Source organism: Polistes dominula, unplaced genomic scaffold (genome assembly GCF_049000335.1).
Source record: "Polistes dominula isolate Pdom_NZ unplaced genomic scaffold, Pdom_raw_medaka contig_31, whole genome shotgun sequence".
NCBI lineage: Eukaryota > Metazoa > Arthropoda > Insecta > Hymenoptera > Vespidae > Polistes > Polistes dominula.
The window spans coordinates 6,304,518-6,326,472 of record NW_028300925.1 but is presented as its reverse complement, the minus strand read 5'-3'; the positions used below and the strand labels follow the sequence as shown (position 1 = coordinate 6,326,472).

General features: G+C 29.3%; 2 protein-coding genes across 10 annotated transcripts in view; one reads left to right on the top strand and one right to left on the bottom strand.

Moving 5' to 3' along the window:
* Nucleotides 1-198: 198 nt before the first annotated feature.
* MED14 (mediator complex subunit 14) lies at nt 199-10,409 on the top strand. 3 transcript variants are annotated; one of them, XM_015334014.2, is made up of 26 exons: nt 199-519; nt 910-968; nt 1,078-1,267; nt 1,570-1,702; nt 1,785-1,958; nt 2,041-2,166; nt 2,256-2,435; nt 2,517-2,710; nt 2,899-3,016; nt 3,097-3,238; nt 3,328-3,532; nt 3,631-3,790; nt 3,874-4,081; nt 4,786-4,994; nt 5,075-5,321; nt 5,444-5,587; nt 5,683-5,826; nt 5,907-6,079; nt 6,159-6,353; nt 6,430-6,687; nt 6,773-7,019; nt 7,100-7,470; nt 7,590-7,748; nt 7,904-8,173; nt 8,318-8,581; nt 8,704-10,409. In XM_015334014.2, exons 3-26 carry the CDS (start codon nt 1,119-1,121, stop codon nt 8,866-8,868), a joined length of 4,635 nt encoding a protein of 1,544 aa, XP_015189500.1. In that variant the 5' UTR covers nt 199-519; nt 910-968; nt 1,078-1,118; the 3' UTR covers nt 8,869-10,409. The 3 variants fall into 3 exon arrangements, with proteins under 3 accessions (XP_015189500.1, XP_015189512.1, XP_015189494.1); XM_015334026.2 differs by having other exon boundaries at nt 860-968; nt 4,819-4,994; XM_015334008.2 differs by having other exon boundaries at nt 860-968.
* A 1,437-nt stretch (nt 10,410-11,846) lies between these two features.
* Nucleotides 11,847-21,955, bottom strand: part of Tsp66E (Tetraspanin 66E) — a 33,285-nt gene continuing 23,176 nt past the window's right edge. For 4 of the 7 annotated variants that reach the window (XM_015333946.2, XM_015333971.2, XM_089171241.1 and 1 more), the window contains 6 exons: nt 17,039-17,167; nt 16,004-16,078; nt 15,491-15,598; nt 15,255-15,419; nt 15,009-15,150; nt 11,847-13,821 (listed from right to left, as the gene is read on the bottom strand). In XM_015333946.2, the coding sequence (XP_015189432.1) occupies nt 13,787-13,821; nt 15,009-15,150; nt 15,255-15,419; nt 15,491-15,598; nt 16,004-16,078; nt 17,039-17,167 (654 nt within the window). In that variant the 3' untranslated portion in view covers nt 11,847-13,786. The other 3 variants (XR_016176138.1, XM_089171240.1, XM_089171238.1) reach the window with 3 other exon arrangements.

The following is a 21,955-nucleotide window of genomic DNA, read 5'->3' as shown; positions in this document are numbered from 1 at the left end:
CATTCCCATAATAATTATGCGTAACATCTGATTGGAACAGAAATGTAGAGGTCATACCATATGCTAGTCAACATAGGACGTCTAGAAAGTGACGTTAGATAGTACAACGATCAACCACAGTTGATCACTAACATCTCATTGGTTGACAGTTACACCAATATGAAAAGACGCATTGAACAGGCGCGCGTTGCTCGGCGTGCACGTATAATCCAAAAAAATAATAATTCTTTCATAACTAGTCTATACCTCAATCTTGTATTAAGTAATAAAGTCTCTTTGTTATCAAACCTTAATTCATTACCAAAAATAATCACTAGAACCTTATGTGGTAGAAAGTATAAGTTCTGGTAAAATAGCAACGTGCATTCGCACAGAAACAATTTGTCAATTTTTATAGGATCCCTAATTTTTTATAAGTCGGTACCACCTCTTGGTTATGAACATAGTCGAAATCAGTTTCTAATACGTCGTGGTAAAGAAGCAAACATGCCGGAAGAAAATAGTGTTGTTTGATTAGAAGTAGGTTATTTGCATTTTATTTTTTACTTAATAATTTAAACTATTATTTATTTGGTAACGTTAGAAAACATATTGTATCATTTTACTTTAAGTTTTATTTGTTTCTTTTAAATGAAATTTTGTACATTTGTTTTATATTTATAAATTTATTACTACGTACTTTTTTAATTCGATAATTTAATTATTATAGAAATTAAAACATATTTGCAATATCATATTATTCATAATTTGAAAGAGTATACGCTTTTTTATTTAGTACTTAAAAATCACGCGTTTTGATTTGAATATAATGCATTTTTCACACAGTGTGATCATATTGAATATCATTTTAATATTTCAGTTGAAAATTTTTCTGGTTTGATGATATACAAAGTATTTATAACGTTGCAGCTTTGTAATTCTAAGTTATTCATTTAGAATTACATATAAACAAAAAATACATTTGATTCGTAAGTTTAATACTTATTTCTAATTTATATTCTAATATTATTACATAATGTAAATTATTTCTTATTATAGTTATTTATTGTTACATATTTTCATGTTATCCTTTTCAAGATCAACAGAAGACATTATCTTGTTTATAATACAAAATAAAAATGGCACCAGTACCGTTAGAAGGGCATCAAACACCTGTAACAAATAATATACCCCAGGAGGGTAATCGTGGTGGTTCTATTAATCTTGGATTGCTAATAGATTTTATTATACAACGTACTTATCATGAACTTACTGTTCTAGCAGAATTGTGAGTATTTATATATATATAATTTATACATATTTAGGGTGTCCTGTAACCGTTGATACAAGCAAGCAGGGAATGATTCTACGTGGAAAACTAAGTCGATAATGTAGAATATAATGTTTTAATATAAAGTTTTGTTTTAGAGAAAAACAAATGTAAAAATTTGTCAACTACGCGTTCACCAGTTACAGGATATCTTGAATATATACTTAATTAGTTTAATAATTATTCGCAAATATTTTACTTAATAATATTACGAATTTAAATGATAGAAACACTGAATAATGCATTACTTATTTATGTAGATTGCCTCGTAAGACTGATATGGAACGTAAGATCGAAATTTATAATTTTTCTGCTAGAACAAGACAATTATATGTCCGTTTACTAGCATTGGTAAAATGGGCAAACAGTGCATCTAAAGTGGATAAATCAGCTGTAAGTAGATACACTTATATTATCCTATTGATTATTTTTAATTAATTGATGTAAATATATAAAATGTCTTTATATGTTACAGCATATTATGGCATTTTTAGATAAACAATCTTTACTATTTGTTGATACTGCTGACATGCTCGCAAGAATGGCTCGAAAAACACTCGTACATGCTAGATTACCTAATTTTCATATTCCTGCAGCAGTAGAGGTTCTTACTACTGGGACATATGGTCGTTTACCAGCTTGTATCAGAGTATGTACACATATAATACTTAATAATTTAAATATTACAAATTAATAATTAGTGGTCGATTATTTAAGTTTTATTTTTACAGGAACGAATAGTACCTCCGGATCCTATTACACCAGCAGAGAAAAGAAGTACTTTACAAAGATTAAATCAAGTAATACAACACAGACTAGTTACCGGAAATTTGCTTCCACAAATGCGTAATTTGAAGGTACGTTTATAAAAAATAATTTATCATTTAGGAATATCGATTTGAATCGTTTTTCTTGGATTTATTTTCTTCTTTTTGATGTCGTTTAGATTGAGGCTGGTAGGGTTACATTTTTAGTAGAACAAGAATTTTCTGTCTCCCTTACTGTTATGGGAGATGGTCCAACAGTACCATGGAGATTACTGGAATTGGAAATTTTAGTTTCCGATAGAGAAACGGGTGATGGAAAAGCATTGGTACATTCTTTACAAACGCGATATGTTCATCAGGTGAATAATTTTATAACATTTTTTATTATATTTTTTATAAATAATATATTATAATGTGTTACTTCTCTTTTTTTACGAAAGGTTGTGCAATCTAGATTAGCAGAAAGTTCTAATCCATTGTCCGAAGTATACCATATACTTCATTATTTTTGTCAATCGCTACAATTAGAAGTACTTTATTCTCAAACATTGAGATTAATTCGTGATAGATTGGATGAACATATACATGTAGATGAATATACACCTGGGAAATGTTTATCTATATCTTATTGGAGGTATGTACTTAATATAAAACAGTTTCATTTTGATCTTAATTTAGTTTCAAATATTTTGTATTACTTTTTAATGTAGATAGATTTCGTTATAAGATAGAAAAAATTGTTTGACGCACGTATGCATCCATAGTTCACGTTGATAGTCCTAGTTGAACAGAGTTATATGTGTTATATGATATTAATTTCAGAGAATTAACTAGTAAGGATCCCAGATCAGAACTTGGATACAGATTAACTGTACAAGTTGATCAACATGATCCTGCAAGACCTCTTGCTGTGGTACATGTACCATCATTAGGAAGCAAGGTTTAATATCAAATTATTATAACTTTATAGTATAAGCTATTATAATTGTTTCATTTAATATATTCTTTATGATCAATTAGGAAAGTGAAATAGCAGATAGAGCTATAAGATCGGATCAGTTGTCGATGGAGTGTTTACTTGTGCACACTATATACATACGAACAAGAAGTCGTCTTTCTGAATTAAAACAAGAATTGCAAGCGATGTTGAAAGATGTTGAATGTAAGTATACATATATATATGAAAGAGAAGATAGTCACAAAGCTGATAATATAAGATTATTTCTTTACATACGTTATGCATCGTTACAGGTACATTAGCAGGATCCCCTGCTATTTTATCAGTGCCAGTATTACAGCCATGTTTAAGAGCAGAACTTCTTTTAGTTACTGTAGATACTCATACGGGCATGCTTCAATGCCATGTACCTCAATATGATGCACCTTTAGTGCCTGAATTAACTGCTGCATTGAATGGCGATCATTCTAAACTTCCAACGCTTATATCAGAATTACGGTAAAACTTTATACATTACTCTGTTGATATTAATAAATATTGTATTTTTTTAAAGGGAAGTATCTAATCTCGATGTATTATAAACTTTTTTATTGTAGGTTTTGGATCACACAAAGAAGATGTGAAAAAACATTACAACATCTACCTGCTACATCTTCTGAACGTTTACCAGTATTGCATCATCCAGATCACCCGATGTCCAAAATTAGTAGACATCGTATGTTCGTTCAATTACACAGACATCCATCGGTTATTTTGGTATGTATAGAGTCGCATAATTTCTAATAACATAATTAAAAATAAGAAAACTAGTCATATTTAAAATGTTTATTTTATTTTAGATTGTGGCATTTAAGGAAAAAGAAAACTCTCCATGCGAGATTGAATGTTCATTTTATCTTGCAGTAGTCAAACATAGTTCTATTGAAGACGATCCACACGATGATAGTATAGAAACAGAAATTCCTAAAATGTATTTAAAAGTTCAAACTCTTATCGAATTCGATACATTTGTAATTACTCATGGGCCATTCACTAGTGTTGATAGTGGTAAGTATATATGTAATTAAATTAAAAAAAATATACATCAATTAACTACATAGTAAGCATGTCAAAATGTTAACATCTATTACATTATTGTAAGTTGCTATATAACATTTTTCATAATTTTTTTTACATCACATAACATACGTGTATATTATCTAACTGATAAAATTATGCATGATATAAAATATTTTAAAATCTGTTATTTATTAAATTAAAAAGAATATGAATTTCTAATATTTGTTATTGCCAGAAGTACAGGTATGTTGATAATGTAGGAAAAGTATTATTTAGCAGATATTTAACTAACATCAAATGTATTGATTTATTGATCATTACTAAACAGTTTTATTGTTTTACTCTTTTAACTTTAGTAGTTAGCTACGTTATGTTTTTTTTCTTTCCTTTGGTAAAACTCGTAGAAATATAAGCAACCAGCATTAGTGTTAGACTGGAAGATTTAAAGTATAATAATTTATCGGGTCCTGTTATTTTTAGCATATACATTTCTTTATGCACATAAAATCTATCGTTGAAAGTTAGATTTTTAATAATGATTTATATTACTTCCTAAATAATGACTAATATATCTAAAATATTTTACTAATTATTTGTTTACGTACTGTAATTACAAGTATTAACATCTGGCAACAATGAATGTGATGTTGGCATCTTACTACTTTAGGGGGATTAATGGGAGGATTTTTTAGGGAGTAATGATCAAGATGGGGGGTGCATTACAGAAGCAACCGAGCCTATGAGCAACAAGCGTAGAAGCACAGGTCCTGGGGGAAGAACCGATGCAGTGGGTATAGCACAGAACAGAAGATCTAAACATCCAGCATATTTTATTCCTGAATTGGCCCACGTTGTAGCTTTGTGCGATGAAAGAATACCATTTGTAAATTTGGCTCAAGAGGTAAAATATAATACTTTATTATTTATTTGTTAAAGTAAACCAAAGAGTAATTAAAATAAATAATATAAAAATGTTTATAGCTTACTAGACGGGAGATAGCACATCAAGGTCTTCAAGTAGAAGCAAATGCCACTGCTTTAGTGTTGAAACTTGTACAATTACCTCCTCCATCGCCAAATATTGCAACAAGCAGTGCATGGCTTTCTCTTTTAAAAAGACTTCTCAGTGTTTCTATTAGAGTTCATGGAAAAGGGATAGGAAAGTCATGGATGGCTGAATTTGTGTTTTACAGCAGTCCTCTTACTAGTAATCATAATAAAGAACAAGGTATTGTTTATTACAATGTTTAGAATAAAGAAATATAATTATTTAATAATTCATTTTCCTCTAAGAAATTTTATACAAATAATTGTATCTTTTGATAATATTTATAAATATTTTTATTTTAGGTCTACGCAGACCAATATATTTTTCATATGACACGTTAACGGCCGACAATGTGTCACGTACAGTTGATTCATTGTTGAATGATTGGGCACAAATTGTTCACTTGTATTCGATTGTACAAGATTTAGCTGAATATTTTAAAATCGGTAAGTTATGAGAAATAATATAAATATCCGCATGTGTGAAAATGATATTTATTGGTAATATATATAATATTTATTTAATATCGTTTTTTTTCTAGAAAAATATAATTTAAGAAATTTGGTCACAGTTAAATCATACAGTTATAGTAAATTAACCCTCGCTTATGGTCCTAATCGGGGAGCAACTGTAACTGTTTATTGGAATACTGATGACAAAGCATTTAAATTAATATTTGGAAAAAGTAAATTAATTATTATAATAATAAATTCTGGTTTCCATTATCCAGTTTTATCTATAATTATAGTAATTTATATTTTGCAGGTCCAACGACTAAAGTTTCTAATGCTCATTCTATTATGAAGGAGCAACTTGAGGCACATTTGAATAGATATAGAAATTTAGCTCAATTAATTATTATACTTCATGAAACTATACAGCCACTTACATCAATTAGTAAATTACCAACTATTCCTCAACTTTGTGTATATAATTCCGTATGTCTTACCTATTCAATAATTAATATTATTTTACAATTGTAAATTTGTATTAAAATGTTATTTTTTCTTTTTATAGAGGCCACAAGTACCAGTACAAACATTTACTATAATGCCGCAATGTGTGACAATGGTGAGAATAGCATACCAAGGATTATATTGTTTGGAATTAAGAATGAGGGGTAATGGACTTGTTAGTTTGCGCGACGGTGCATATAGTTGTTTTGATAGAAGTTATATTGTTAATGAATTTACACCTATGCAAGGTCTTAAGGTAATAGATTGAATCTGGATGTCCATTATTTCTTTGGTTTATATATTCATTAATTATATTATTATTATTTTAATAGGCATTTCTCTCTAAATACGTGGATGAGAGTGCACTTTTTAGAAGAAGATCACAATCAGAAGATGACAATCCACCATCGCCAGTCACTATGGATAGCGATGGAGGAGGAAGTGGAGTTGGATTTTTAGGTCATCATAGAAGTGGTCCCCAATCTCCGGCCCAACAACGAGACGGTTTAAGGTTTCATCCACCTTTAACTCCACCGTCTGGTAGTAATCCACATACTCCAGCTAGTCCACATACTGCGAATATATCTCAGGTATTTTTTTTTATTGCAATATCAATAAGCAAATATATAGATTTTGATTAATATAATAAACTATAAAAAAATGACGTAATTTTAGGCCAGTCAACATCAAAGTTTTGGTAGTAGTCCAGCAACTTCGTTTAATTTAGCGTCACCACCTTCACTACCTCCTAATACACCAAATATGCTACCACACCCATCACCTGGCTCAAGTCTTGTTGCCAACAGTCCCTTAAATCCAATGCATGTATCAAGCCCTGTTGGACTTATGCCAACATCTTCTCCAGGGCCTTGTAATAATGTGCCAGTAGGACATTCACCTGCGGGTTCATTTATGCAAACAGGTACAAATTTTCTAATAGATTTCGTGCTAAATTAATATAAATGTTTTAGAAATTAAATTTTATATATTGTTTCATATTAGGTCATATCGATGGTAGTCCATTTCCTTCTTCACAAAGTATGGCCTCTCCTGCTGCTTCAAATTGGCCAGGGTCTCCAAGTGTTCCTCGACCGTCTCCAGTAAGACCCGGTCAAAGTCCTGGTCATGCAGCTTTACACAGTCCTCAAGCAACAGATCATAAAAGTGGAAGTCATATATCTAGAGTATTACCTCAAAGATCATGGGCCGGTGCTGTACCAACTCTTTTAACTCATGAAGCACTGGAATTACTTTGTTGTCCTTCCTCTCATCCTTCTGGATTACCTGGACCAGATTTATCACCACTCGAAAGATTTTTAGGCTGTATTTATATGAGGAGACAGTTAACACGTTTTATTCAAAAAGACGAATGCGTAAGAATTATAAATTAATTATTATTTAATTTATTTACAAATTGTCTATGTTTAGGATTTATTAATTATTATAAAGTAAGAAAATATGTATAAATTAAATATATTTATTATAATTTCAGTTAACTAGCATCAACATCACTGAACCAGGCGTTGTACACTTTAAAGTAGAAAGTTTACAATGTAGAGTTGGATTAAATCCACAACATCTTCAATCTCTTCATATAAAAGTACAACCGCTTCCAGAACACAAAGATCAATGGACTTCCGAGGAATTACAAGTAAGATTAATCCTAGTGGAAATATATGTATTGTCTGTACAAGTTTTTTTACTAAGTTCAACTTGGGTAGACTACATCTGAACTTACACGCTCTGAGATTAATACAGTTAATACATTTAGATAGTTAAATCATAAATTTATTTAATTTTCTGCAGATTATAGAAAAATTCTTCGATACACGGGTGGCTGTTCCACCTTATAAACCAAATACAATATCTGGATTCGGCAGGATGCTCAATGTTCCTTTCAATGTTTTAAAAGATTTTGTTCAAATAATGAAATTAGATCTTATACCTAGTCTTGCGCAACAACAACAATTAAAATGGGGTGTGCAATGGTGTTTACGTATTCCACCATCTGCAACACCAATTGTACCAATTGGTATGGCAGCAGTACTTGTTTGCAGAAATAAAATTCTATTTTTCGTGAGTATATTTGTCTATTAATGTTACAAATATACAAAATGATAATCATTTAATAAACACTTTTATTATATTCTATCATTAATTAATTGATTAATTCCAGTTATCGATAAATCTACATAATTAAAAGATAATTTTTCATTTTAGTTACAAATAACAAGATTGGGTATGCCATATCAAGGAGAAACGCCATATCTTGTATTACCACTTGTGTACGATGTAAGTAATAATTTAACTCAGTTAGCTGAGAAAAGAGATCCTAATTCAGCTTCTGCAACTACATCAGCGTCGTTACAACTCAAAAGATTTGCTGAATATGGAGCCAATCAATCAGAATGCTCCTTGTTCCCAGCTGTAAGAGATCTTTTAACAAATTTGACGCTTCCTTCTGAACCTCCAGTAATACCACAGGTATTTATAATAATTTGAAGCAAAGATTGCACTCGTGGTCTAATTGCTTAAAACGGTTAGCCACTGTTCCACTCTTGATTGATGTAACTGTAGTACATGCATTTAATTAATCTTATTAATAGGTAGTTGCATCTCCAGCTGGAGGTCAAGTAACTCCAAACCAACAAATACAAAGTCCAGCGATGCAGTTACATTCTCCAATGGCTGGAAATCAAGGACCACCGCAAGGACCATACGGTATTCAAGCTATGCCACCTATGGGAATGATGAGTGGACCCTCGCAATAGGATTTACTATACTCTCCTAACCTCGTTTGTTTATCTAATCCTACCTCATGGATGAATTAAAAATATTTTCATTGTCGATTATTAATTATTCTATTACAACAAATTTTATTCGTTAAAAAAAGAGAGATAAAGAGATCAATGTATTTAAGCCACTAAGATCAAACATTCTTGGAGAGTTTTAGGAGAGCCAACTTATTTAAAAAATGTTATTAAACACTGGCTATTAATCAGGCATATTTAATATTCTGTTAATTGTTGAAAACAATAATAGAATATTCTATAAAGTGAAAGAATGATTTAATAAAATTTGACACATCTATTGTCCTTGCATTAAAATAAGTGGTGGAGAATAATTAAAATTAATGAAAATTGACATGACATCAGCAACATAATGTAAATGTATAAAGTATTGTATCATATTAAACTGCATTATAAACAAGTATACTTATTAATTAATAGGAAAACATTAATTATATAGGTAGACACAAATGTTTTTAGGAAAGATATGTTTATATTAATATTTGTTATATTTTATGTAATAATACTATTTCTAAAAATTAGACCAATGCAAGTGTCTTAAAATACAAATTAATTATTATAATATGCATCTTTTGTATTTTTTACTCATGTTATAAAAAACAAAAATTAGTGTAAATAATGCGAGTAAATAATACGAGGTGTTTGTAAATAAAAGACACTACGTACAATAATGGTGTGATTTGAAGTAGTCATATTTTCCTAATTATTTCCAATTCGTTTTACAGATATTAAAAATATTTCATCCAATTTTTTAATTCTGTAAATAATATGAAACATATTGTAATATGAAATTTGTTCAAAATTAGAAACGCCACATGTATTGAAAAAGTATAATAACTTCACGTACCATTACTTTTTGGTCAACTGAATATTTTTATCTTATAAATGATATAAAAATTTTTTTATTTTAATATTATGAATGTATACATTATTTTTTCTTTTTATACAAAAAAGTTTATTACATTTGATAAATCAATCATTTTATTATAATTGCACATAACAATATAGTATTAATAAGATATCATTTTATAATTACGCACGAGATAATACATTTATGCGTTACTGCTTTTCAAATATTATTATTATTATTATATATATATATATATATAATAATAAAGTGTATATATATATACACTTTTAGATATCAGGTATCAGTCTCAGTATAAAAAATTTGTTCAATGTATCTCATCATATATAATGTAGATTTCTCCTTATTTTGTTAATAGTTATAATCAAGGTTTTTTTCAATATTCCTTTAAAAAAAATCAAAAAATTAATATGTATTAAAAAATGTAAGTATAAATTATAGCGCGTTTAACAAAAACATTAATATTCAGATATTCACACTACGTTAAGACCGAAAATTTTGTTTTTTAAGCTTAAATGATTTTTTTATTTTTATATATAAATATATATATTAATATTAAAAATATTTATACATAATAATTATTATTTTAATTTAATAAATGTATCAATATAATTCTATATCAAGTAATGTAACATCCAACACTCATTTTAAGTATTTATCTTATTAAGTTTTGGTTTCTTTTCTTCCTTGATATAGAAAAGAAAAAGACATTTTATTATATCGTATTCTGAGACTATAAATTATTAAATCTAATGTGTAAAAAAGAAAAAAAAAGAAACAAAGTGATAATATATTTTCTTTTTTACATAAAAAAGAGACTGAACAAGAGTACAATGAAAACGTATGTAAGAAATAAATACAAATATTTATAGTTTACACATGCAGGACATATGTGTGCTTTTAAATTATTTCAAATCAGCTATACTTTATGAAAACAAAAGCTTTTTATAGTATATATATAGTATGATTTTTATTAACATAAAAGTGGTTCTCCTATTATACTCGATATTTTTCTTCAAATAATTCTAAATAACTTTCTTCTCTGCAATTAATTTTGTTAAATATATAGATATACATATATTACATGTAAAAAGAAGTTGTAATATCAAGTATAAGAAGACTAAGCATATTTTTCTTCTATTTTTTCTTTCTTTTATTTATTTGTTTTTTTTTCTTTTTTAAATAAAAAACAATAGTAACTTATTTTTGCCAAAAGTATTAGAATCAAATGAGATGTTTAAATAAAATCAAATATTATATATCTAATTTCCTCTAATTTTTCTACCAGGTACTAATATTCACTAATTTAATACAGATCATTATCTTATAATAATTTTAATTTATAGACACTTCTGAGAATGAAACGTACATCCTTTTAAATATATCAAAGTATGTTAATTACTTTTCTTCGATTTAGAAAGTGAATAATAGTAATATTTATCAATTGTTGTTTTCTATATAGCGTGTCTATCTTTCTATTTTTTATTTTCCCAAGTGCTTACCTTTCAGATAAAATGTACAATTATTATTGTTTTTGTTTTTTAAATGAAAGTTTGGCAGGAGTTATAGAGACATAAGCACTACATAGATAGATATTATAATGTTTTCCATAATTTTTTAATATTACTATGTATTTTTGTATGTTTGTTGGAAACGCGAGTTCGAACTGTTAGAAGTGAAAAATTAGTATGGATGAAATGATAAGACTTGCCTAAATGCAATGAACTGAACTACTGTACACTTAAACATTTTCCTTTAATACATAAACATTTGAAATAATCTCAAAATAGGCAAAGCAACATAATAAAGGCTACACATTTTAGATACATACACTTAAAATCCTCATGTACATAAATTAAGTTTTACTTTTTTATTTGTTTGCTTGAGAAACAATATTAACTGATAAAGAAAAAAGTTTATAGTTTAAAATACATGTGCATATTGATGATATATCAAATAGCACAAATATAAAATGTACAAAATCTGAAGTATACTGCTGCGATCACTCGTTATTATATTATATTTTTTGATAAATGATATTAAATGCTTGTATACTAATAATTATTAAACAATTAACAACATATCATAAAATGATAATAATCTACAGTGATATAGGAGTTTCTTAATCAAAAAGAAACCGAGAAAAAACTGAGAGGACAAAAAATTTTTTTGATGTGTATATTTATACACATCAATTTTTATAGATATGTGTGTGTGATTGAGTGTAATATCTTAAAAAATAATATATCATTTTTGTACTTTACAATACAGATCTCTAAAGCGAATTACATTAAACTCAACAAATCATATGTCTTCGATATTTGACTTTTCTTTTTTGTATTTCTACTACAAAATAAAGCTGGAATTTAATTTTGCTTTAGATGCATATAAAAAAATAACATATTATAATAAATCTCCTACATCACTGTCAAGTTTGATTTGACGAATATCTGTGGTCATTCTACAATCAGGATTCATTTCTGTCGGCCGACGTTTTGACTAGCCTAAATCTGGCTAGTATCTAACGTTTCAAGCAAGCAAGGCACAGGACTTCTAATGGCTCAACGTGCGTTTGCTAGGAGGCACTACTCAACAGTTCCATGCCCTTAATGCCTCGTCAGCAGCAGCACCAACAAGTTAACACTGGAAACGAAAATGCTTAGAGTGTGCGATATGAACTATTATTAGTATGTAGAAAGTGCAGTTTTTTGTCTTCGATAGATTTACATTGACTTAGTATTATTAATATTATTAATTTTATGTACGTATACCCATTTTACTAGATACAATATATATTATGCGGTTTAGGAAATTATTAATACAACTGGAAAGACCGATATAGAAAAACCATCATTTTATGCAAATTTGAACACAATTTTTTTGTCGTATCACTATGGATTAAAATGTATATTTCTTTTAATCATTTTTAATGTTTTTTTTACTGATCTCATTAAGTATCTATAACTTTTTATAGTATACGCACATATAATTTATAGAATATGGTTAAAAGAATACGGATATACTAGCACAAATTATCAATAGAAAAGAAATTAGTTTTTGTTAGTATATATTTATTTTTCAAATAGATATATTTAAATGGCTGAAATTGACCATTTTGGTTGAATTATTATGTAACATTTTAATAGATAGAAAAATAGGCAGTAACCTTTTTGTTATTTCTTTACTACAATTAAAACTATCACCTACTATAATAATAAAAATAATAATAATCATTCGCAAAAGAATATATATATATATATATATATTTTTTTTTTCGTTTATCTAATATATTCTATTTAATACGTCGTTTAGCATTTACATATATTTGCTGTACTGAATACAATCTTCGATAAAAATTGATATTTTAGTTAAGACAAAAAAATTGTTAAAAAGGAACTATATAAACTAATGCATCGCAAACATTTAGAAATTATATGCATAATTATTAAAATGTTAATTTTTTATATTTGTAATATTTATTCGTTATAAAAAATTATTATTAGATATTAAATATTAGAGTTAGTTGGTAATTTGTGCTAAGAAATATCAAAAAGAGATACATAATAACGTATTTAGTGAAAAATACTAAATTACATTTGAACCATAACTGAAAACCCCAAGGCATGATTGCATGATTATTTAATTGATGTGATTAACTTGAAATGTGACTAAGCACATCAAAGAAGATAGTCAGTTTCTCTTATTATGTTATTTTATCAATGCAATCAAGCCTCTATCACCACTTTGGTATAGTTGATTATAGCATGATCATGCAAAAATATGAAGCAAAGCTATGTCTCATGCCTTAAGAAAAATATAAGTATATAAAAATAATTGACGTATAAGTAAGAATTAGAAAATTGGCAACAGATTCGGCATTGTTTTCTTTTTATAAAAAAAGGCATGGAAGAAGAAAAAAGTCTATTGTTCAATCAATCAATATCTTCACCACTTCTTACTTGAAACCAAATTTCACCACCAAACCATCACATCCCCATTTCACCACTTCTCTCACCAGGCTTGTCTCGATGACACATCTACGCAAGCTAAAAGAATGTTTGTTTTTTGTAAATGTTTACTACCGTATTATAAACTCTATACACAATGTAAGTATGTATATAAAATCACAGAGCAATTTTGTTGTTTACTTTTGTTAATGTTTAATTCATGATGCATAATATAATATAATATATATATATATATAGCAGCATCCGAATGTATTATTAATTATATTATATACCCACATAAAAATAGATTTAAGGAATATCATTGTTGCAATACTTTTTATTTGTAAAAAATGGTTGTCATGCAACAAATGGATGGTCACGTGTATCAATTTAAGATTATTTCTTTTTGATATGGGTTTTTTTTCTTTTTATCTTTTATATAAAAGTATATTATTTATTTAAAAAAATACATATAAAATAATCGCGTAATACTTAAGTTCCCTACGTTGGCGTTCAAAGCAGCTAAATGTTATTGACAAAATTTCTACATTATGTAGAATTAAATTTCATATAAATTAATTATTCATAAAATTCTCTTGACAAATATTATATATCACGAGTAGTAATTGTACGAAGACTATTATCCCTATCGCGAATGATAGAGTGAGAGAGAGATATAGAGATTCGAGTCAAAATATTTTAGAAATAATATTTGAATATTTCATTTTCAAAAAATGCATAAAATAACAATAATATCGCGTTATCAAAATTTTGGCATACATTAATGTATAATAGACAGAAATATATTATATTAATATTAATCTCTCACATTGAAACAACCAATGTAGCAAAGATAAATACATCGTCATGCGATAGTCGGAGAATTTTCGTTGCATATTAAATATATGCATATATATATATATTCGATGCACATTGCAACACAGCAGCGGTGCAAGATGTAACACGATGGTAGTCGATGGTAGACGGTATCAACCACCGTATGGGGAAAACAAAAGCCATGTATGTATGTATATACACAGGAGGCAATCATGAGAGCTCCTCAAAGGAAAAAGGAAAGCTTAACGTTCTGCTGCTGAAGTTACTCCTTGCCAGACGGCTCTACGCATCGATAAACTGCAAAGCGTTAAATTGATCACGTTTTACCGGCAATCAATAGAACTGCACTTCCGCATGGCCGATGTCATTCAACGAATATTAAGTAAGTAAGTAAGTTTTTCTCATTTTTTTTAAAACGATTTAAAAACTGATTTAAACATCGAGCCTACCATGTTGCGGACGCCAGTAGACACACGCCAGGTATAAGGCCATTATAATAACCAGGACTTCGATCAGGACTAAACCAGCTGCTACTCCTATAACTATTGCAGCATTTTCTTCTACCATCGTTAGTATCGCTTTGTAACAACCCTATGAATAAGAATTTTGGTTATTTTCATCCATTTTTTACTATAAGATTAAAATTATTATAATCAATATTTGTTCAATGTTTATATATTTATTATTAGGCTTACCTTCTGATAATAAGAGTTCGTGGACGTAGGAATGAGAGGACACAAGCGATCCTGCAGTTCACCATTTTGTTTTATGCAACAAGCTTCTGGTACCACTTTGTTGGTTGTCGTCCAATTTGTACTTTCGTGAAAATCCAAATAACTTTCAACACCGCAACAATGAAGCTAAATATGATCGAATTATTATATATATCTTTGACACATGTCATTATCATTTTTGAATTAATTTAAAATACCTGGCTCATAATACCATCCCACGCAACTGTCACGGTTTCGGTCTGATCCACACTTGCTGCGTAATACTTGATTGTCGACTTCAAGAAACTTTGTGTACCTTTTTCCGCCTATATTTATATTGTTATTTCAACATTAGTAATCATTACTTTTTTTCTTAAGTACATTACTACACTGTAATAAACTATTGTATAAAGTTAACGGATTAATATGATTCAATAATAGCTAATATTAGGTAAATATTTAAGATAATATATAAGTATGTATCTTGCATGTAACATTGACACAATTCTATCCCAATCATAAATACTAATATAAAAATCTTTAAAAATTAATAGAAATAATAGAAATTTTCAATGAAATGCAAAAACGACTGAAAAAATACTCAAAATGGAGAGCATTTCTTTAAAGAACTTTCACGACTCAACAAACTGTCCAACATTGGAATCGCTTAAAGCAAATATAACTGTTTTCTATCCTGGGCATTTTCTACATATACACATATATATACGCACGTCTCCTTTTAGTCCAAACGCAAGGCCAACCACCACACATTCCAGGACCAAAACCAATAAAAGAAGGACGCCATACTGCAATCAAAGAAGATATTTCTTTTATCGGCATCGATTACGATCTATCTATAATGTAAATATAGAATTTAATATATATATTACGGTCAATGTGTTTAACGTGAGAGTTTTTTAAAATGTCCGGACACCATATAGAATGCTTGTTCGAAAAGATATTGTACAAAATACCTTTAACAAGTTTCGGTCAATCTACAAAATGTTGAATTATTATACATAATGCCTTGAAGGTAGTGGTCAGTGTATTGAATCGCTCTGACAAGGAAATTTAAAAATGCGTTTATTATTAAGACAATAAATCCTTTAGTAAAAATCAACATACAGTTATTTATAATCATAGTTAATCATAAGGATTATTTATTGGAGTAAGGCAAAAAACTGTGGGTATTTGGAACTACAGAGTAAACCGGTAGCTTCGCACGTAAACTTTTTTGAAACACATTTGGTTTTGCAGTTGCATTTCTTATATTCCTGTGACCCTGACATGCTGTTATAAGATCATCTGTAATTCGTTTGATTAGTTTCATCTTACCAGCAATGTTAACAAGGCTAAACCATTCCAAAAGACAGCAGAGTATGAAGTTTTTTCCTCTTCTTACCACTTAAAATATCTTTGGCCTCTTTGACAACTTGTATTCAATCCTCGTACAGATGAGTGATAAGAAGATTGCTGTTAACTTTTTTCAATTTATGAAACCGGAAAGTTTTTCCTCGGACGTTTTCCGCATTTCACTCAAATGCGCCCCTTCATGCACAAAAACACACACACTCATATAATAACTCACTAACTCTGTGAAACATTTTAATTTAAAATTAAACTAAACTTATTAGCAACTTAACAGATTTATTGTAATTTAATTTAATAATAAAAATGTTATACAACTTTCCACGTTAAACACATTGAAAGTAACATATAGATATATAAATGTATGATTTCAATCAAATAATAAATTACGAACTTACGACACAGAGAAGACATCTAGATTCGAACATTGCACCGCAATACCCTAAAAAGCTAACAATGAACGTAAGGGCACCGGCAATGATTAGGATGTAGGACATCATTCTTATAACATCGGTATCCGTTTTTGTCTGTAACAAATAAAATAAATTATCCTTTTATTGGGATCCTATCATACATTATATTTGAGTCGATTGTTTTTTTGTGTTCCGTTTGTAAAATAAACGTTTAAATTAAGTTGAGATTAATAGTAAGACTTTGATTTATTATTATTTTCAATCTAGAATTTTAGATACCAAAAATGCACTTCGTTTTTTTCACGTCGACCAATTATTGGAAAAGTCAATGAAATCATGGGCAAAATTAAGCAAAATCGGCACATTAACAGTCGTGATATTGGTAAGGAACTAAACATACATCATAAAATAGTTTTAAACCATTTGGAGAAGTTTTTTGCATAAAAATATGCACGAAGAAACTTTTTCCTATAATTTAATATAATATATTCTGTCAATTCTTTTTTTATTGTAAGATATTCAGTACGAATGGAATGTATTGTATCTGTTATTACAACACAAGACTTATATACATATATATACTACTTGATGTATGTAAGAGGATGACATAATGGTGTTCACAAATGGCACTTAGAGAACACTTATAAGGTCGCTATGTACGAACGATCCCTGTCATATGTGATCCCTATCGAGTTTCACGAAGCAATAGTAGCAACAGCAGTAGCAGACATAGACGACATAGTCCCTCCTTTATGCGAACGATATAAGACACATTTCATCCAGTAGTATGTGAACATTTTCAATATTTTATAGTTGACATCTTGGGACCATGTTCCTTGGGTTGCTTGATACAACAACTTTACTCTTAGGAATCTGTCTAGATAGCTGCGAATAATTTTTTTCGTCTATTCCCATGTAATTTTGTAGTAGTAATAACAGCAGCAACGGAAACAGCAACAGTAACAGTAACAGCAGTAAGCTTACATCGAAACAAGTACTTAGTAACATATCTCGCCGTTATTTCTTCAAGGATATCTATAAAATTTACATTTTCTAGCAGCAGACGAGACAACAACAATTTTACACGAGGAGCCACTTCCATTCTCTTGTGTATTTATCGACTACGTTGTCCCGTTTAATTCTACTAACATAAGGAAGAATACGCCGAACACCTGTCGTAAGACCGTCATTTTTGGTAATTTACATTAATCGTTTGAATAAACATTAAGAATAAGGTGGTAACATTTTAAATTATATACTACCGCGATATTATATCATTCAGGATTATGCGAATGAAAGGATCAATGAAAATATACTTTTAGTATTGAATATTTGCTTACAATACACGAATCCATAAAACTGTTATTTCATTGGAATTCTTGAACGGAAAGTATCAAAATTACATTATTTTTGTTACAATAATACGATCGTTTAAAACGTTACGTAGTTGTTATTTAATTATTCAATAATTTCTGATTAATCTTTTATTGTCTTCGTGCATGGTCACCATATCGACCTATTGTGCATACGCATTTTTTCTTTCTTATCTTTTATTTTTATTCTTAGAGATGAGTCACGAATGTGAACAAAGTTTCGTAATCACGCGACGGGACAGTTATGGAAGAGGTATAAAAAGAAAAAAAGTTAAAACAAAAAAAAAAAGGACGAAAATCGCGATGAAAAGAGATGAAGAGAAGCACACAAGTATAGTCTAATCTCGTCAACGCTTTTCTAATTACTTGTACGCGATGAATAGGTACACCTAGGGATGCATCTTTCTCGACGATAATGAAGGTGAGACGTGGTTGCTACATAGTATCGTCAAGAATATAAAACTTGACATATGTATATCTATATATGTGTGTATATATGCATAAATATATGTAAGTATGTACGAAGGTATGTATTTTAGATCATATGAGTTTGTCACCGTGTGCTGTATCAACGACACGTTCTTTTCAAAAGGAAAACACTTTACTAAAGTATATCTTTCGACACTGCGAATGGCCAAAGAAAAAAGAGAAAAAAAGAAAGGTACAAAAATTCACATCGGTACTTTCTACTTAAGTACATATATGTATGCATGTAAGTATACTTTGTATGTACACATGTCGCATTGAAAATTCATCTCGGTGTCGAGCGTTAAAGAAACTGCATGTGGATGAGGAAAACGCTGTATATCTTTTTATTCTTTTATTATAAATAGAACGTGCGATTAAGTGCTTTAATTGTCCGACATTTTTAATTGTATTAGACCGAATCTTCTATTGACGTCTTGTTAACAACTACTGATAAGAATCTGGGTCTATTTGCACGTAATATCTAAACGTAGAAAGTTTTCCAACACTTTGTTCTAACATATTTAACATAATGACAATGGTATTTAACACTGAACGTACAACGAATAGGTTTCACATTTAAAATTAACATTCTGAATTGTTATTATTCTTTTTTCTTCCTTTTATAATCTTACGAGAATTAAAATTATAAATATTATTTGATTTATTATTTAAATCAAATTGATAATCATCTTCTGTATTCGATTTTCTTAGTAATTTAACATATATAATATTTTTGATTTTCATATTTGAACAAAATGAATCGTATGTTATACAGTAAAATAACATAAAAAAAAGATTATTCACGTAAAAATTACTAAGAAAAACTTCTGAAATGATTCGAATATACATAAAATTATGTTCATGCCACTGAACATCAAACATCGAAGGGAGCACTTTGTTGCGGACTTTAAAAGAAAAAAAGTAAGCACGATGGAGGGCTTTGGCCCCAGTATTTGTTGCGATCCTCAGTGCAGGGGCACTCTGATCCTCCCACGCATCGTGGCATAATGTGACAACCAATCATCTCATCAACTTCGAAGTACCGATAATTACGACTCCTCTCATCGTCGTCCTCGTCGTCATAGTCATGTCGTCTCTCTTAGCCACCATTTTTATTTGCCATCCCTCTCCTCGTCAGCGTTGCAAATAAATTCTCTCAACGAGTACTCTGTGTGTGTGTGCTGTTAGCTCAGAGTATTCCGTTGATAAAGTTCATTTTCGACCGAATGTCCAATTAACCTATGACCTGGGAAACGATCTTTCAATTATTAAACTCGGTTTAACGTTCTTAGGTAATGGAAGATTCATTTTTGTTGCTGTAACATATGATTTTTTTCTTTTTCCGCTTTTTTATCATTTTCTTAATAAACAAATGGCAACGTGTTATTCATACATTGGAAAAATCTTGTCGCACGAATGTTTATGTCACGAATAATGATTTTCATTATTTTTTGATATCTCCCTTGCCCCTCATACACACACACACACACACACACACACACACATATATATATATATATATATATATATATATATATATATATATATATGAATCTTCTAAGGAAAACCGGAAAGAGAAGTTGTTACGTAAAAAAGTGCTAGCAGATGCTTCAACGTCGACATTACACACACATATATATATATATATATATATATATATATATATATGTGGTGGATATATACATGAAAATTGAGTTCATTTATACGACAGTATGGTACTGTATAATAAAACGACAACGACGACTACGACGACGAATACGATGGATAAGCATGCGAAAAACTTGAATGTAGGAACATGATGCTCCCAATTCCCAGATGCATAATGTGCTTCTTCCAATTCTACGTGCCGTTTTACGAACGATGGAATGTGGTACGAAACAAAGACGCGTTCCACTTTGTAAAATGCGACGTCGTATATGTATACGTTTTCACGGTGCATCCATCCATCTTATATGCACATATACACATATATGTTACACTTTTTAATACAGTCAACGAAAGGGGGTGAAAAGAAAAATAACGTTTTCATAAAAGTACGCCAGAGGAAAGAGACTAAAAATTTATCTTCCTTTACATTTTGTTCATTATACACATATATCTATATATCCCATAGATAATTAACATTTATTTTCTACCATATAAATTTTCATAATAGCATGGAAAAATTGAATATATTACTTAAGGAGTACTTTTTTAGTACCCTTGAGTAAAAATGTACAAATTTAATGTCATGTTTTTCAGTTACCTGTTAGGTACTTTTTTTTTGTTTTTTACATACATCCACAAATTTGAAATACTAAATTTCGTATATTAGAACCTTTTTAAAAATCTTCTCACAACGTATTTTTAAGTAGCCACGCGACGCCAAACGCCATTGGATGCATTACAGCGTGACGGATATCCGGCGATTCGCGTGCGACCCTCCGATCTTTAAACTAAGGATATTAGATATTAGATTCCACGCATTTAACACCGCTCGAACATTTTTTTTTATCCTACCCCCTTTTGTTTCTACAAATATCACAACTTTTAATCTAAAACAAAAGATAAATTTGTAATTATCTTTTTCTCGACAGTAAGTTTTGTGAAAGTTTTCTTTTTTTGTTTTTCCCTTTCTTTCTTACATGTGAAAGATCATAAAAAAGTCTTATAATATTCGCGTGTAGTTATTTTCTTTCAAATATATACAACGTTAGATACACGTGAGCTATTTTTTTATTCGTTAACTTTGGATCTCTGGTTGGAAAAGTAGTTGGTTTTAATTATTCTAGTTGCGCGTGATGTTCTAGTAGATGACCACGAGAATGATTAAATTACAGTCATCTCTTTGTGCGTGTAATACCCTCTTGCTTTTAACAGTAGTAACAAGTAAGTCGAGATAAATCGTGCAAGTACGAAGGTCGTGCTTAGTACGAAACGGTTTCTAAAATCTAATAATATACATATATATACGTTCAAACCTGTTAGAAGTATCTACAATTATGTTAATGTATTGCATACATTAATATCAACATAACTGCCTTTTACATATAATTAAAAAACTATCATGATACGTTTAATT

Coding starts and splice junctions, on each gene's coding strand:
- MED14 (XM_015334014.2), top strand. CDS start 1,119: ATGGCACCAGTACCGTTAGAAGGGCATCAAACACCTGTAACAAATAAT. Junction 3,017..3,096: donor TACCATCATTAGGAAGCAAG/GTTTAATATCAA, acceptor ATGATCAATTAG/GAAAGTGAAATAGCAGATAG. Junction 6,354..6,429: donor CACCTATGCAAGGTCTTAAG/GTAATAGATTGA, acceptor TTATTTTAATAG/GCATTTCTCTCTAAATACGT.